The sequence below is a fragment of the Myotis lucifugus genome, unplaced genomic scaffold (assembly GCF_000147115.1).
Source record: "Myotis lucifugus unplaced genomic scaffold, Myoluc2.0 scaffold_468, whole genome shotgun sequence".
NCBI lineage: Eukaryota > Metazoa > Chordata > Mammalia > Chiroptera > Vespertilionidae > Myotis > Myotis lucifugus.
Genome location: NW_005871516.1, coordinates 256,975 through 273,956, shown reverse-complemented (window position 1 = coordinate 273,956; position 16,982 = coordinate 256,975). Strand labels below are relative to the sequence as shown.

The window sequence follows — 16,982 nt, the reverse complement described above, 5'->3', positions numbered from 1 at the left end:
GCAACGAAAATAATTTTATGGTTGGGGGTCACCACAACATGAGGAACTGTATTAAAGGGTCGCGGCATTAGGAAGGTTGAGAACCACTGCTCTAGAGGATATTGCCTTAACTTAGTTCAAACCTGTGGTATACAAGAGTAGAATTTTTCAGTTTTGCTTATGGTACTTACTATAAGATTATCACCTCAAGAAATTCGTACTTGTGGTGCAGTATCTTTAGGTACCATTATCTCAGTGGGTGATTCTGATTTTATCATTTAGATATGGCTTTATTGTGCTTTGAATGATGCTCCTCACGTGTCAGATCAACTTTATTTAGGGATTCTCCCTTAAAATTTCCAAAATAATTTGTTTTTGCAAAATCTCAGAAAATGAGAGGGGAAAAAGCCTCATAAAATGGTATTATATCATTTGTAATGTCCCGATTATTTTAAAAGATGTTTGTAGCATCTCCTCATTTAGAGTTAGAGCTTGTTTTTCTAGGTCCATCTATGGGGGGAGAGGGGTGTTGTTGGACTTGGTATATTCCTTCTTTTTCTTGATCAGAGAATAATGAAAATTTTTCTTCCACATTTTCCCACTCAGAAGTTAAAAAAGAGCCTATTAAGCTATTTCCCTCGACCATTTTGTTTCAAAATACATACCCTATTAAGTTCTAATTTGTATTGTAAGCCCTCATCCTAGCTTAAACTTTTATATATTGATTTTCCTATGATCTAAGCATCAGATGTTACTCTGTAAAAATAGCAAAACTGAATCACATAGGTTAAATTGGGCGCTACAGCACACAGTAAAAGCTTCCAGAGAGGTAACACTGAATCCCATTCCCTAGTATCTTCAACAATATACCTATAAAAGTTACTGAACTAAATAACATGACAGTTAATAGAATTTCCAAGAAATATCAACTAATAAGGAAGTATAGGACTTTAGCAATAGTTTTTGTTTTACTAATTAACTTTATCACTTGAATACATTTTAATCACGAGGTAAAGGTTTTTTATTTTCCTATAGGAGTATATTATATAGCAACATAGGTTATTAAAAACATTGTGCTTGAGGATTACTATGAACAAGTATATGTTTATAATTTGGTTTTCTACTCTACAGCAATCATGTATACACATTATTTCCTAATACCTAAAATATAAAAGTCTTGAATAATTCTATTTTCACCCCTGTTCTTGTCAGTTTTCCTATTTTGTGGGGATGTGAATACTGAAATGAAGATTTCTAGATCTAGTGCTCCAAAGCCACCCTTTCTTGAACCCCCGTTCCCTAACCTAAATTAAAAAAAAAAAAATCATCTTTTTACATTTCTAAGGTTTGGTCCAGCTCTAAAATTCCAGGATTTGAATATAAACTTACTTTCTGTGGTGGTTCTTTCTGTTTTTGTTTCTTTTCATTCATTCTTAAATTGTTCCCTAATCCATTTAATTCAACTTACAAGATATTTCTAATCTTACTTCTCTGATGGATTTCATATCAGCTCATGAATAGATCTGTCTAAAAACACTATAGGAATAGTATGTAACGGAAAGGAATACACTTTTATGCTACATTTCATTTCAATTAGGAATAAAAAGTGACATCATTTTATGATTTTTTAAATTAAGATTGGGTGTACTTAAAAAATTATGGAACACAATTCTATTAGGTTCTTTAAACGTCAAATTCAATCTGAACATAAAAGCTAATATGTTAAATCCAATGTGTGACAGAGGATTAAGACAAAATGACATCAGAAGCAATGTGGGTTTTTTTGGTGTGAGGATGCTACTAGTTTTGCTGACTAAAAAAATCTCAGGTAAATCACAACATTGCTGTAAGTTGCCTTGAAGCCTACACATCAGAGCCAGTATTATACATCAAATACATGTGACAGGAACATTTTCTTGTCACTCCTAGAGCCCAAATCTCCCCTGAAACAGAAGGACAATATCAACACAAGTTCTAACTCTACTATAAAGTCCCATAACCCCTGAACAAAATCTCTAAACCCCAAGCACATGAAATGCTACAATGAACATTTACTAGTCTGTCTTTTTACATAAGTGATGAGTTTATAAAAATCCCCCATAAGTCCTCTATTACTACTTAAATACATAAAAATTGAAGTTTTATGGGTAAGCATAGACAACCATGTAATTATAAGGAAAGTTATTGGCATTTAAATAAGTTAAACCTCCCCACAAAGAAGAGGTTATTTGCTCAAGAAAATAATGCACTTTAGTGTAATGAAAAGAAGTTTAATATACACAATAAAATAGAAAAAAGTACTTTCTTACAAACTGGTTAGTGGTAATATGCTACTCAAAAATTGCCTTTCAAACCTGAAAGACCTAGCTTGCTTTATTATTTTAATTTTACTCTACCAAGAAAGAATGTTTTGTCACAATGAATAACGAACAGAGAATAGGCCACTGACATGCTTACAATTAGAACTCATATACAATTGGCTAAAAAAGTTAAAAATTAGAACAGTATTGATTTTACAGTTAGGAAAAAGCGAATCCAATTATAGTTGAGATTTGTCATTTTCAGATTATGAGTGGGGGAGTTAAATGCTTGAACCATTTGATGTTGTTTGCATTTAAGAGCATGAAAAAAAGAAAGTGCGACTAAGTGCGGCTATGTTGTTACAACTCGGAGGAAACTGTCAAGTCACACCCTCAACTCACAGCAATAAAACGCACCAGAACACAACACCCACCGACTTCCTCAGGCGACACAAGCGTTAGCGTCCTCAGCCCAGGGTGGCCTTTCTGTTGTGTTTCTGGTTAATGGTAATAATTCTCTAAGTGTAAATAAAACATGAGACAAAATCTCTTTTTTACCGAATAAGAAAGCTATTTACGTGACCTTAGAAAACGCTTAGAGAAATCTGTAAAACTCATTATTTATCCCTTGGTCATGGCTGCTGTTTCACAGATGAGCTTTATATGCCATCACAGTTAATGGTCCAGTGCATTTCAGAGTCGATGGACATTATCAAAGCTGTCCTTTCCCAATGAAAACATTTAAGAAAACTTTAAGCACTTTCCAAACAAGTGACATGATATAGAACTACTTACAAATTTGGCTCTTACTTCGTTTAAATACAAATGTGATTATTTACCAAAGCAAACCTGTGTGACTATGTTACAGGGTCTACCAGCTCTCTATCAGAGGGAGCTACAGTGAATTCCGAAGCTACTTCCCAGGAGCTAGGCTGATAGATAGGGCGAACTTTGGGCTTATCTTATTTTTCCTTTTTTTGGTTAGGTAAACTTTCCATTATACTCATACTATGCCATCATCTTATCTTTCACTGGATTAGGATTAGCTGGGAAGTAGCTGCGTATTTTTAGCGAGATCACTAATCGTGCTGGTGCTTATGGTTAGATCACATCCAACGTGAAATTGCGAATTACGTCCAGCGCTCCAGTGTCAAAGCCACACATATCCAACATGCCTCTGTCCTCTGGGTCTGCAATGGTGAAACCATTTGATGTCATTCCACAAACAATCAACTTAGCTGGAATGTTCATTTTCTGTAGGTAAAGATCAAAATACACATTTAAAAAAATTGTATAAAAGCAAAAGCAAATAACCTTCAAAATTAACACTTTAAATTCTATCATAGATTTTCTTTTTCACCCTCTCTACATAAAATCTGTCAAACTTTCAAGGCTCGACTGTGATTTTCAGACTAGACAATAAAATTTTGTCAACAACCTGTCTGAAATTCCTGCTTTTCTGTTCTACGTTACTTGTTCTGTGGGTCACAGAGCACCTTCCTGAGCAACCTGAGGACTCTATACTTATCAAACCTGTCAGGATATTCAGGGGGTGAAGCTATTTTTACCAACATATTAAACACTGGACAGTGTGTGTGGAGGTGGAATTAATACAAGGAGATATTTCACCAGGATTATTAACTTCGCTAATTATAATATATACTTTTTACATGGAAGAATTTGTTCTCTACAGCTATGGCTTGTTAAAGTAGTTGAGTTTCTGAGATATCCCAACCATCACTCAGTGTCAGAAACTGTAATGGGCTCTTAAGGAACTTACGTAGTGTATTTATTGTGACAACCCTAAAGGTAAGCATGTATCAGAGTTCAATAATATGCTCAGGTCCACAGGCAGTAAGAGAATGACCAGGACTCAGAACCCGGGCTATCCTGACTCCAAATTCTGTTCTCTCACTTGTTGGTCTCCAACTTAAGGGCTTGTAAAGCATAATCCCAACAGAATTTCTGATTCAGCAGGTCTCCCATGGGGTCCCAGGATTTGCATTTGTAACATGGTGTTAGGTAATGCTGGTAGGGAAACCACGCTTTGAGACCCACTGCTCTTCATCGAGTTTTATTTCTACTGCCAGTCACACTAGCTACACTTCAAGAGCTCAACAGCCCACGTGACTAGCAGCTACCATGTGGATATAGAACATTTCACTCATTTCAGAAAGCACAATTGGAGAGCACAGATTAGAACCCAGAAATATCCATGTAACTTAAACCATAGACTATAGCTTTAACTTTATGTAGTCCTTTAACAAAAATCATAAATGACACCTTAATATTTCAAGGAACACTGAAATATTAAAAAATACCACTGATAAAGGATATTCTTAGTAATGTATAGAATTGGAACTGGTGGAAATATATTATATAGGTGTAGCCAATACTTTTCAAGTACTGCTGAGTCCATTAATGATGTTGTATACATTCATAGCTTGTTTTTGGAAAAGCAGAGTGAATGTTTGAGAACTGAGACTTTATGGGGTGAGAAAGTATCAGAATTTGTGTTACCTTCCGATACTGCCTCAGAGCGACAGCAGGGTGGACACTTCCCAGCAAAGGTCTCGTTATCCGTGAACACAATGAAGACATCAGCAGCTGTATTTGTCTTTTGTGCCCAGATCATTGGAAGAGAGCAATCAGTTCCACCTGCTGGGATCTAACTCAGAACAAAAAATGAGTAAGAATAAAAGACAGCTTCCATAATCTTCTATATATATAAAAGGCTAAGCTGACTCGCGCATGCATAATACATATAAAGCTCTCGCTGGCGCCAATCACACACACACAGTTTTGAACTGTCATTGTTGATTGTGAATTTGGTTGACACTTCTATTACAGAGAAAGGGCAAGTAATGATATTAAAATATTTCTTCTAATTAATTTCCCTTCAATGTTTACGAATCCATGCACGGGGACACTAGTGAAATAATGAAATACTTAAAAGTACTATTTTTTACATTATCGTTGTATTTTGAGCCAATACATAGGCCTTCCCAAAGCCTATATATTTATTTCATGCTCATGAAAAAATGGAGATGAAACAATTTGTTCTCACAAATGCATTAATATCACACACGACAGCAATAACAATGATTATACAGTATAAACTAATAAAATAGTTTGTTACCTGACTCATAGCCATTAAAACCTGTTGTAAACTCATATCTGTAGTTACTGGACATCGAACCATCTCATCTGAAAAAGCAACTATGTGAGACTCCTTTTCTGTTCGTGAGACAACCTGAAAAATTCAATGGTAGTAATTTTCAGGAGATTTGGGAGAAATAAACACATACTTGAAGTTCATAAAACGTCACCTTTAAAGGAAACACACTATGATGCCTATTTTAAACTCCTTTTCACAACAACCCTCTGAAGCAGATAGAATATATTCTTTTCATTTTATTAAATAGGAATACAGCCACAGAGGAGGAATTAAGAAGCTCGTCCACGATTCATTTAACAGCTATCTAGTGATAGGCAGGTGGAAACCGAAGTCTCCTGACTACTGTTAACCAGTTTCTGATCTTTGCACTTCTATATATATTAATAGTTTCCTAAACATTGTCTACTTCCTCAAACATATTATATCCGGGGGACCTGAGACTGCACCTCCCACCCAGCGGGGCTTGATGGGGAACCTGAGGCTGCGCCCCCTGCCTGGTGCCAGGCCAGGGGACTTGAGGCCTGTGCCCCGCCCAGCAGGGCTGGACGGGGGTGGGGCCAGCCAGGTCTGGATCTCGCCCAATGGGGGTGGGGCTAACTGGGTCTGGGTCTCGCGTGATTTCAAGGTGCATGCGGGTGGGCGGGGACTTGACTCTGGGTCCTGTGGCGTGCCCCAGACTCTGACAGGAGGAAGATTTTCATATACATTTTACTAATTTTCTTTCATCTCTGACACTTCTATTACAGAGAAAGGGCAAATAGCAGTATTAAAATATCTCCTCTAATTAATCCCCTTTTAATGTGCACGAATTTCGTGCACCGGGCCACTAGTATGAAATAAAACTGTCAAATATGTCAAATTGACAAAAAGAAATGGAAACTTAATCCTTGAGCCTATTTATTTAGGTCTACAGTTCTTCCCCACAGCAAACATGTTCTTAGGGTGGCAGACACGGTGAACTGCCTCAGTGTTCTCACCATGCACATCGCAGCGGCAACGGTGCTGGCGTTGAGGACACTACCCAAAACTCTCTGGTTCATAGAAGCACTGACGTCAACAGCCAGCAAGAAACGCTTTCCGGTTGGCTCAACTGTCTATAGAGAGAAAACAAATGAGATAATCATTAAAATTAATCATAGAAATTCTAAGATTAAATTTTAAATCATTCACAATGTTATGTAACCACCATTTCCAAAACTTTTTCATTATTTCAAACAAAATCTGTACCTACTAAATAACTCCCTCCCTCTAGCCCCTGACAACTTCTATTTTACTTTCTGTCTCTATGAATTTACCTACTAAGTACCTCATTTAAGGTAAATAATATAACACTTGACCTTTTGTGTCTGGTTTATTTCACTTAGCACCATGTTTTCAAGGTTCATCCATGTAGCATGTTTCTATTTCCATTCCCTTTGTAAGGCTGAGTAGGGCCATATTTTGTTTATCCATTCACCTGTTGATGCACACTTGGGCTGTTTTTACCTGAATAATGCTCCTATGAATACTCGTGTACAAGTATCTGAGTCCCTTTTCAATTCTTTTGGGTATATGTGTAAATGGTAGAATGGCTGGATGGTATGGCAATTCAACATTTCACTTTCAGAGGAACCACCAAGCTTTTCCACAGGGCTGTACCAGCAATAGGCTAGTTTCAATTCTTGCTTGTTATTTCTGCCTTTTGATACGAGCCACCCAACAAGTGTGAGGTGGTATCTCATTGTGGTTTTGAGTTGCATTCCCCCAATGACTCATGATGCCGACCATCTTTTTATGTGCTTATTGGCCGTCTGTATATCTGAAGAAATGTCTACTCGAGTACTCTGACCACTTTTGAATTGGGTTCTTTGTATTTTTACTGTTGAGTTGTCTTTGTTTTATATATATTCTGAACATCAAAACAATATCAGATATATGATCTGCAAATACTTTCTCCTATTCTGTAGGTTATCTTTTCACTCTCTTGCTAGTATCCTTTGATGCACAAAAGATTTATATTTTGATGAAAGTCCAATTTATCTTTTTCTTTTGTTGCCCATGCTTTTGGTATATCTAAGAAACTATTACCAAGTCCAATATTATGAAGCATTTACTGTTTTTTTTTAAAAGAAGTTTATATTTTATAGTTTTAGCACTTAAATATAGGTCTGATCCACTTTAATTTCTTTATATGGTATAAAGTAACAGTTCCATTTTATTCTTTTGCATGTGGATATCAAGTTTTCCCATCACCATTTATATACTATTCCCCATTGAACTGTTTTGATACTTCTGTCAAAAATCAATTGACCATGTAAACTACACTATAAGGAATACAGTAATCCTATCTAATAAAAGACAAAAAGGGTAATTAACCGTACCTCCGCTATGCTTCCCATTGGCTAATCAGCAAGATATGCAAATTAACCACCAACAAAGATGGCAGCCGGCAGCCACGCAGCTGAAGCAAGCAGGAGGTTTGCTTGCTCCAGTGATGGAGGAAGCCAAGGTTCCCCGCCTGCCGCGGCCTGCTCTAAGCTCCGAAAGCAACAGCTCCAAAAGCAACAAAGTTTCAATTATAGAAGCCAAACAAACCCCAGATACCTGCTTTCAGCCAGCTGCGGCCTCAGAGCTGGGAGCGCCAGTGACGGCAACAGAGTTTCAATTATAGAAGGTAAATAAATCCCAGAATAAAAAAGAAAAAGAAAAAAGGAGAGGCTGGGAGCTTCAGTCACCCACCAGTCTGAAAACAGCCCTCAGCCCCTCACCCAGACTGGCCAGGCACCCCAGTGGGGACCCCCACCCTAAAGGGGGTGTGGACAGCCTGAAAACAGCCATCATCCCCTCATCCAGGCTGGCCAGGCACCCCAGTGGGGACCCCCACCCTGAAGGGGGTGTGACCAGCTGCAAACAGCCATCAGCCCCTCACCCAGGCTGGCCAGGCACCCAAGCCGGACCCCCACCCTGATCCGAGACATCCTTCAAGGCAAACCAGCCGGCCCCCACCCGTGCACCAGGCCTCTATTCTATATAGTAAAAGAGTAATATGCAAACTGACCCTAATAGCAGAAAGACTGGGAATGACTGGTCACTATGACACACACTGACCACCAGGGGGCAGACGCTCAATGCAGGAGCTGACCTCTGGTGGTCAGTGCGCTCCCACATGGGGGAGCTCTGCTCAGCCACAAGCCAGGCTGATGGTTGCCAGTACAGTGGTGGTGGTGGGAGCCTCTCCTGCCTCCTCAGCAGCGCTAAGGATGTCCGACTGCAGCTTAGGTCTGCTCCCTGCTGGCAAGTGGACATCCCCCAAGGGCTGCCGGGCTGCCAGAGGGATGTCTGATTGCCATCTTAGGCCCAATCCGCTGGGGAGCAGGCCTAAGCCAGCAGGTGGTCATCCCCCGAGGGGTCCCAGACTGCGAGAGGGCACAGGCCGGGCTGAGGGACCTCCCCCCCAACCCCCACCAAGTGCACAAATTTTTGTGCACCGGGCCTCTAGTAATGTCATAATTATGTATGGTGTCAGAAGGGTACTAGATTTAGAGTGAGCACTTTTTAAAGTATATTACATGTCTAATTATGTTGTACACCTCAAACTAATATAGTGTATGTAAACTGTATTAAATACACTAATTTTAAAAAATAAAAAATCGATTGGCCATAATGTAAGTTTATTTCTTGGCTCTGTTTTCTATTTCACTGGTCTTTATCACTGTCTTAATGTGTATCACTGTTGTGATTACTACATCTTGGCAGTAAATTTTGAAATCTGTAGTTTCCAAGTATAAGTCTTCAAACTGTGTTCTTCTTTTAGAAGATTGGTTGTGCTATTTGGAGGTCCCCTTAAAGACCACATAAATTTTAGAACAGGTTTTCCTATTTTTGTAAAACATGCCATAAGGATCGCATGGAATATGTCGATTGCTTTGGGCAGTACTGTCAGCTTACTAATATTTAGTCCTTCAAACTATAAACATAAAATGTCTTACCATTTATGTCTTGTTTCATTCAGCAATATTTTGTAGTATTCAGTGTACAAGTCTTACACCTCCATAGTTAAATTTATCCCTACGTGTTTTATTCTTTTCGATGCTACTGTAAATGGACGTTTTCTTAGCCTTTGGATACTACTGATTTTTGCCTACGGGTTTTGTATCCTGCAACTTTGCTGAGTTTGTTAGCTCTAGTAGTTTCTTATGCATTATTTAAGGCTTTTTTACATTTAAGATCATGTCACCTGAGAACAGAGATAATTTTTATTGATTTATAATTTGGATGTCTTTTGTTTTTTCTTGCCTAACTTTTAGAATTTTCAGTACTTTGTGGAACTGAAATGGAAAAGTGGGCATTCTTCTCACAGGAACAAATGAGTAATCAAAATATTTAAACAATTAATATCTTTAAAATGTGTTTTTACACAAGACACCAAGTCCTACCTGTGTCATTTGTTTTAAAACAAAAATCAAAACATTACCTTAAATGTTTTGTAAAAAGCGGCATCCAAAGCTTTCAAAATGTCTTCGTCGGGACGCCACTTCAGTTTTCCTCTGAGCCCATGCCCCGTTTTGTAAGTCTCCAATGCGATTAAAACATGAAATGGATGTACACGAGCCTGGAAACAAGATGAAGACAGAGAGTAAGTGAAACTTCAAATGAAAAGAGCAATTATGTGCCTTAGGTATTTGTTACTGAGCGAATGTATTTCATAAAGAAAAGAGAAAAATAAGGACATATTAATCTTAGCTTTCAGAGTCAAAATGCAACTTGGTATGATAAATCTCAGAACACCTAAAGCATATGCTGATGGCATTTCCAAAATTTAGGAGCAACTTTTCCAATCAGTAGAAGCTAATACAGGGAATGCTTACCTTTTTCAATAGTTTCTCATTACACAATTTTTCACATACTAAAGATACTTCTGAATTTCCTGGTTCAAGCACTGAGTTAGCAGTCATCTTTCCTAGATTTCTTAGTAATGCAGTTAGAGGCATTTCTTGTAACAAAGCCTTCCATACCTATTGCAATAACAGGCAGAAACATAGAAAATGATGAATCAGTAAAACATACCTGTACCAATAATAATATTAATATATTCTCTAAGACTTTCTTTGGGGGTTCAGATCAATTTCAAAGTAAAAATTTGTGCAAAATGGTCAAAGTTTTAGCAAATAAACTAACTTGTTCTTGAACACTATTGAATGCAACTACCTGTAGGCACTGTTAGGTGTTTTTCTTTAAAGAATATATAGGTACCCATAGTTTATCTTTTTCTTTCTTTTTTTAAATATATATTTTATTGATTTTTTTACAGAGGAAGGGAGAGGGATAGAGAGTTTGAAACATCGATGAGAGAGAAACATCGATCAGCTGCCTCTTGCACACCCCCTCCTGGGGTTGTGCCCGCAACCAAGGTACATGCCCTTGACCGGAATCGAACCTGGGACCCTTCAGTCCGCAGGCTGACGTTCTATCCACTGATCCAAACCGGTTAGGGCTATCTTTTTCATACATACCATACATCACTGTTTAACCACATGATGTAACATAGTACACTTTACTTACCTCTCTAGACTTCAAGTGATTTGTCAGAAGTTGTTCCCTAACCAACCTGTGCTCTTCTATCAGATGAATGACCTCCAGCTCATCTTTTGTGCGCTTCACCTTCTCCACAGCCTCCAGATACTTTAATAGTTTTTCAGTCTCCGCAGAAAGTGCTTTTTCTTTATACAACTCCTGGACCTCTTTCCAGCCCTTTGTAATGTATTTGGTCACAATAGCAAGTCCTTTAACAAAATAGAGAATTGAAAAGGCAGGTAGGATTAGTAGGTAAAAGACAGAACATGTTTATGTAAAGGCATTATATGAAAGGCTTAAGTAGATACCCAGGAATGAACTTCTTTCATCTGTGATGCTATTATGCATGATATAACAAACATTTAATCAAACAGAGTTAGTTAATTTTGCTTATTCGATCACTGCTTCAATAGGAAACTTTGGAGAAAGAAAAACTCCTAGCCTGGCTGGTGTTGCTCAGTGGTTGACCTATGAACCAGGAGGTCACAGTTTGATTCATGGTCAGGGCACATGCCCGGTTTCGGGCTCAATCCCCAGTGGGGGATGTGCAGGAGGCAGTCAATCAGTGATTCTCTCATCACTGAAGTTTCTATCTCTTGCCCCCTCTCCATTCCTCTCTGAAATCAATTTAAAATATATATGTATATTTAAAAAACTCCTATATTTTCATTTCATTAGAGTTTTATTTTTGGAGACATCAGCATTAGAAACTTTGGTAGATAGGGCCAGACTTAGGTCCATAATCTCAGAACACCTCTGAAAAGTACTGATCTATTTCATTTAATTTCATACTCAATTGTCTCTTTTAGCTGATGATTATGCATGTATGAATAGTAGAGATAAGTCGATGTGGACAGGTAGGTAACTTAAAATTTTTTAATAGCTGAGAAAGTATTATAGGCTAAATATTAAAAAAAGGAAAGTAATGTGTTTCCTACTACAATTTCTTTTAATAGTTGAAATGAGCTTTGGATTGGGGAGGGCGAGGAAACTTGGGTTGTAACCTACGCTCTGCCAATAAATGGTGTGATTATTCTAAGCACTCATTCCAGTTCTGCAAAAAGGTGGGGAAAGGAATGGAATTATCAAATTCTAAGGTCTATGGGGAAAAGGTGGGTAAAATGAATAGGCCATGTGATGTAATAAAGTGTGGTTAGGACTGGGGTGAACTAAAGAATATGCCCTGACAAATATTTTAGCTAAGTATTTGCTTAGTGCTGCCAAAAAACATATATTTTTCAAAAGAAACAAGGACATGGACTTTTGTGTGATGTCTTCTGCTTTATATGATGTTGGTACACATCAGGAACATCCACGATCACATTTAGGCACCAGGAGGGTCACTCCCCCCTTCCCTTTTTCATAGATGAAGATGCAGGAACTCAGAAAGGTTACGTTACGTGGCTCCAGGACACAAAGCAATGGGCAGAACTGAAATCTGAACCTATGTGAGTGGCCGTCTTTTCAACTTTCACTTCTGGTGTTAAAAAAAAAAAAAAAAAAGTAAAATTTTGGGCATGTTGATTTTTCTGGAAGTTCACACTTTATTCTTGACCGAAATTTTTTATTTCCTTCTAAGAAAGACTAAGCATTTATTGTAGATCCAACTAACTTCTCAAAAACCTCTTCTGACAGACATAGAAAACTGGCCCAAGTTACCATGTTCCCTGGCTGACTGCTTGGAGACAATATCCTGAATTGTTAAGTTCAGAGCACTACTTCAGGCGGCCTTAGGTTCCATGGAACATGTGTCCTAGGAAGGCAGGGAGGTGGCAAAATGAGAAGGGGCTACAGAGCCCGGCTATCTGCCACCTACTGGCTAGGAGCGTTTTGCTAACGACTTTAACACATCCAGGCTGCTTTCATAGTCCATCATCATTTGGATGAGTTTTTGTTAGCATGGTGACATTTTAACATGGAGATCTGTCATTTGGTTCTTGATTACTGATGTCTGGATTGCCTGTGGTAGGTGTTTCCAGATTGGCCTTAAACATATTCGAATTAATGTTTTGAGAATGAAAGGCTATTCCTAGAAATTACACAACTGTCTTATGTCAAATAAATTTGTTATTTATTCAATATCTGCACCCTTTCTCCCCCAAAAGATGCTATGCTTACCTTCACTGGAGGGTTTAAGATGTGACAATCTCAACAGATCTTTGTGAGACCAGCCATTTCTTTGTTTGTATTTTGTAACTGCCAGAGCGAGGGCCATACCGCCTTTCCCATTGTACCAGTCTGCTATAGCCTTCCGGAGGGCACGGCCCCACATGCCACATTTCATGCTTTCCCTCAGATCTTTCTTAAACTGGATAAACGTGAAGAGATGTGTGGGAATGCGACAGACTTCAGCAACAGCTTTAAATGCCGCCTGCTTTGTGCTTATGTCGGAACACTGGGAACAAATGGCCAGTGCAAAGAGCATGGGCTCCTGCTTGGCGGTTCTGCCTTCTTGACTGAATGACTTGATTTCCTGGATCACTTCACATCCTCTGCCATCTTCAATCAATCTAATTAAAGCTTCGGCATTTTCAAGGCCCAACTTCTGTTCTTTGATATAGTAAGTCCCACCTTCAGAACCAAAACATAAAAAGCGGTGGAGGCGATTCAAGTCAGTGACTTTGCCATACATATCCATCTTCAGAATTGGCTATCTGCTCTCATTTAGGGGTTGCAGTTGGTTCACTGAGTCCCTCCATTTTTCTGTCTTTTAGGAAACCTAACAAAAAAGCAAAATGTTACTTGCTAGATTGACACAGTAAAATTATAAAAAGGGAAACACTTATTAATCTATGCTTATTGAAATCTGCCATGAAGTCTTTTGATATAAAAATATTTTTAAAAATATATTTCTTATTGATTTTAGAGAGGAAGGGAGAGGGAGATAGAAACATCAATGCTGAAAGAATCATTGATTGGCTGCCTCCTGTACGCCCTACCAGGGATCGAGCTCCGCAACCCAGGCATGTGCCTTTACTGGGAATTGAACCCTGACTGTGACTTCCTGGTTCGTAGGTCGACACTCAGCCACTGAGCCACATCAGCTGGGCATAAAAATACTTAAGCTCAGTAAGTGGTACTATGATAACCAGAAGTAACAACTAAGAAGTCACATTTCTGAGTTATAATTTGTTGCTTCAGAGACTCAGCAGGCAGCTCAGCAGGGCCTCTGGAGTCCCAGATGGAGAATCAAAGGGATAGCGAGGGCAGTTACAGTAGCTGACGGCTAAGAAAGATCTTAGGACCTTTATTCCCTGAATAACTCGGCAGACGTTGTTGGTTAAATAACCCATATCTGTTCCTCACCTATCCCAACCCCTGAATACTCAAGTGTTGTAAATCCAGATTAATAATAATAAAAAAGTTAATTCTTTAGTGGGTTAGCCTGATTTATCCAGTGCTCTTAAAGCACACCACTTCAAAGGATTTATACAGCTACAGGTGTATTAAACTTCTAGAAGTTAAACTTTTTGGAAGAAATTAAGCAGATTGAAACAATATTAATAGCATGGCCACAACTTGAAATTGGTTGTGGATATTTTAGACACTGCCTACTTCTCTTTCTTAGTTGCTTAACTTTGAATGCCGTCAGTGGATGCTAGTAACACACAGTATGTAACAGCACTTCTTTCTGCTTCGTACTCATTAGAAGTTATAGCATCTTTTAACAGTACTAATAATGTATTACTCCTACAGATTCTTACATAGTAAAGGTTCACACTTGAATTCTTTCTTATGTCTCTTAATCATTTGTTATTTGAAAATGCTACCTTTCACCCCAGAGATCAAACTCATTCTTTTATAAGAGCTTACTTACACTTATGAAAGAAAAGTGTGCAAGACAGCTCATAAAAACCCAATACTGCAAGAACTAGGGCCACACATTCAAAGGACTGTATCATCCAGACTGGGAATGGGCAGGAGTGCATAGAGTCAAGCATCCGCCCTGAAGGCTCGCACCTTCAGCCTGTGGTTCGGGCTTAGTATTGCCAGATCCTTTAATTTTTCTCAAAGGCCTAGAAACCTGGATTTTTAAAACGAACTCTTAGGATTAAATTTTAACAACGAAAGTAAAGAAATCCTAACCCCCTTTTCAGATTATTTGCAGGTTGTATCAAGAGCTAAATTTTCGGCCTGGTCTTTCTTCAAGAGACACCATGTGAATGAGGTTAGGTTTCAAATACCTGTAAGTTTTGATTTCATTTATTTAGCACAGAAAACACTCTCAAGTTCACGGTAATATTACAGATTAAAAAAGACGACAAATGACCAACACCTTTGGGTCCTGGTGACACTGCGTAGGTGTGGCCGCTAAGGCTGTAAGGCTACCCCTGAGCCTTACACATCCTCCCATTTGAGTACAATGAACTGGGCAAAGGGAACTGAGGCCCCAGCTGGAGGGAGGCTCCCAGGGACAAACCTCAAGAAAGTTCCAGTTAAAAAAAAAAATCAAACAGTTGATACAAAGTTTCGCTTCTATTCCACATTATACCCATCTTATCTTAATATAAAAGCTATTCTGTTGTCCTGGTAAAATTTATCGTTTTACTTTGTGGCTTCACATAGGGCAACGCTCACTATGTAACTCCAGGGCGCAGGTCACCTGTTTGATTAGCAAAGAACCAGAGTCTTAGGCACTAAAACATTTTTTTTTTTCCTGGAAGCTAAAGGCCCTTCTTGGAATTCAAGAGGTTTAAGGAATGATGCACAAATATACTTAAAAAATACGTTTAAAAAAATGTTTTAATTTCAGCTGGCATTCAATATTGTGCACAGCACGTGGTTAGACAACCATATACTTTACAAAGCGTCCCCCGATATTTCTACAGCCGCCTAAAACCATACGTAGCTATTGCAGTATCACTGACTACAGTCCCTGTGCATAAATAAAATAGACCCAAGACTTTCGTCTGAACACGAGCATTCTGCAAGAGCCTGTCGAATGAAGGCCATGCGGGGCTTAACTCATCACGGAATCTTTGAGATCACTTCCTCGGAGGCGTCCCCCTGTCTCCTCCAGCGGTTCTCAACCTGGGGGTCGCCTAAGACCATCGGAAAACACATATTGAATATATAATTACATATTGCTTTTGTGATTAATCACTATGCTGTAATTATGTTCAATTTGTAACAATGAAAATACATCCTGCATATCAGATATTTACATTCCGATTCATAACAGTAGCAACATTACAGTTATGAAGTAGCAAGGAAGATAATTTTATGGTTGGGGGTCACCACAACATGAGGAACTGTACTAAATGGTCGCGGCATTAGGAAGGTTGAGAACCACTAGTCCATCATCCCCACCCCCCCTCCCACCCCCGACTGCAGGGCACAGCTTCCTCCCCACGAAGATCTTTCTTCCCGAACCCAGATCCCGGCACCGCCTCTGGGCAGAGGCCGCGGGAGGAGCGAGAAGAGGGGGTGGGGGGGGGTAGGAGTCGGAGGATGAAGGTGGGCCCTGCGGTCGCCGACCTGCGCGAGCACCCCATTGTTCGCCCGGGGGCTTGGGCCCGGCCGAGCCAGAACGTCCCGCCGCGGTGCCGGGTCCGCTCGGCGGCCTGGGCGGGCCCCGGGGACGGCGACGCGTCGGCTCGGACTCGGCCGCGGAGATGCGGAGTGAGGCTCCTGAAGGTCCATCCGGAGCCCGCGCGCCCTCGGGGCCGCCCGGACCGCACAAAGGGCCCCCGCCGGCCTCCCGCCGTTTCCTCACCTGTGCTCGGCGGCCGGCCCTCCGTCCGCAGCGCCACTGGGCGAGCCCTGCGCCGCACGGGGAAACGAAAAGACGAGGCGGCCTAATGGTCAACGCCTGCTCGGACCGCACGCCGCCGCCGGGCCTCCAGGTCCGGCTCCCGGGAGTGGCCCCGCCCTGTCGTCTGCCCGCCCTCGCTCCGGATTGGCGAGAATCCCGGATGTGGCCTCCTCCGGCGCGCTGGGGCCCCGCCTCTTCCGGTTCCGTTCCGGGTCCT

At 40.1% G+C, this 16,982-nt stretch overlaps 1 protein-coding gene across 1 annotated transcript; it reads right to left on the bottom strand.

Annotated features, from left to right (window-relative positions):
- Positions 1-2,228: 2,228 nt before the first annotated feature.
- On the bottom strand, positions 2,229-16,973 carry TROVE2 (TROVE domain family member 2). The gene is given in 10 exon segments (XM_014445611.2): positions 2,229-3,533; positions 4,800-4,841; positions 4,843-4,947; positions 5,419-5,532; positions 6,435-6,551; positions 9,911-10,048; positions 10,305-10,451; positions 10,999-11,219; positions 13,129-13,729; positions 16,727-16,973. Coding segments are annotated over 9 exon segments (1,557 nt in total). The 5' UTR covers positions 13,649-13,729; positions 16,727-16,973; the 3' UTR covers positions 2,229-3,380.
- Between the last annotated feature and the right edge of the window lie 9 nt (positions 16,974-16,982).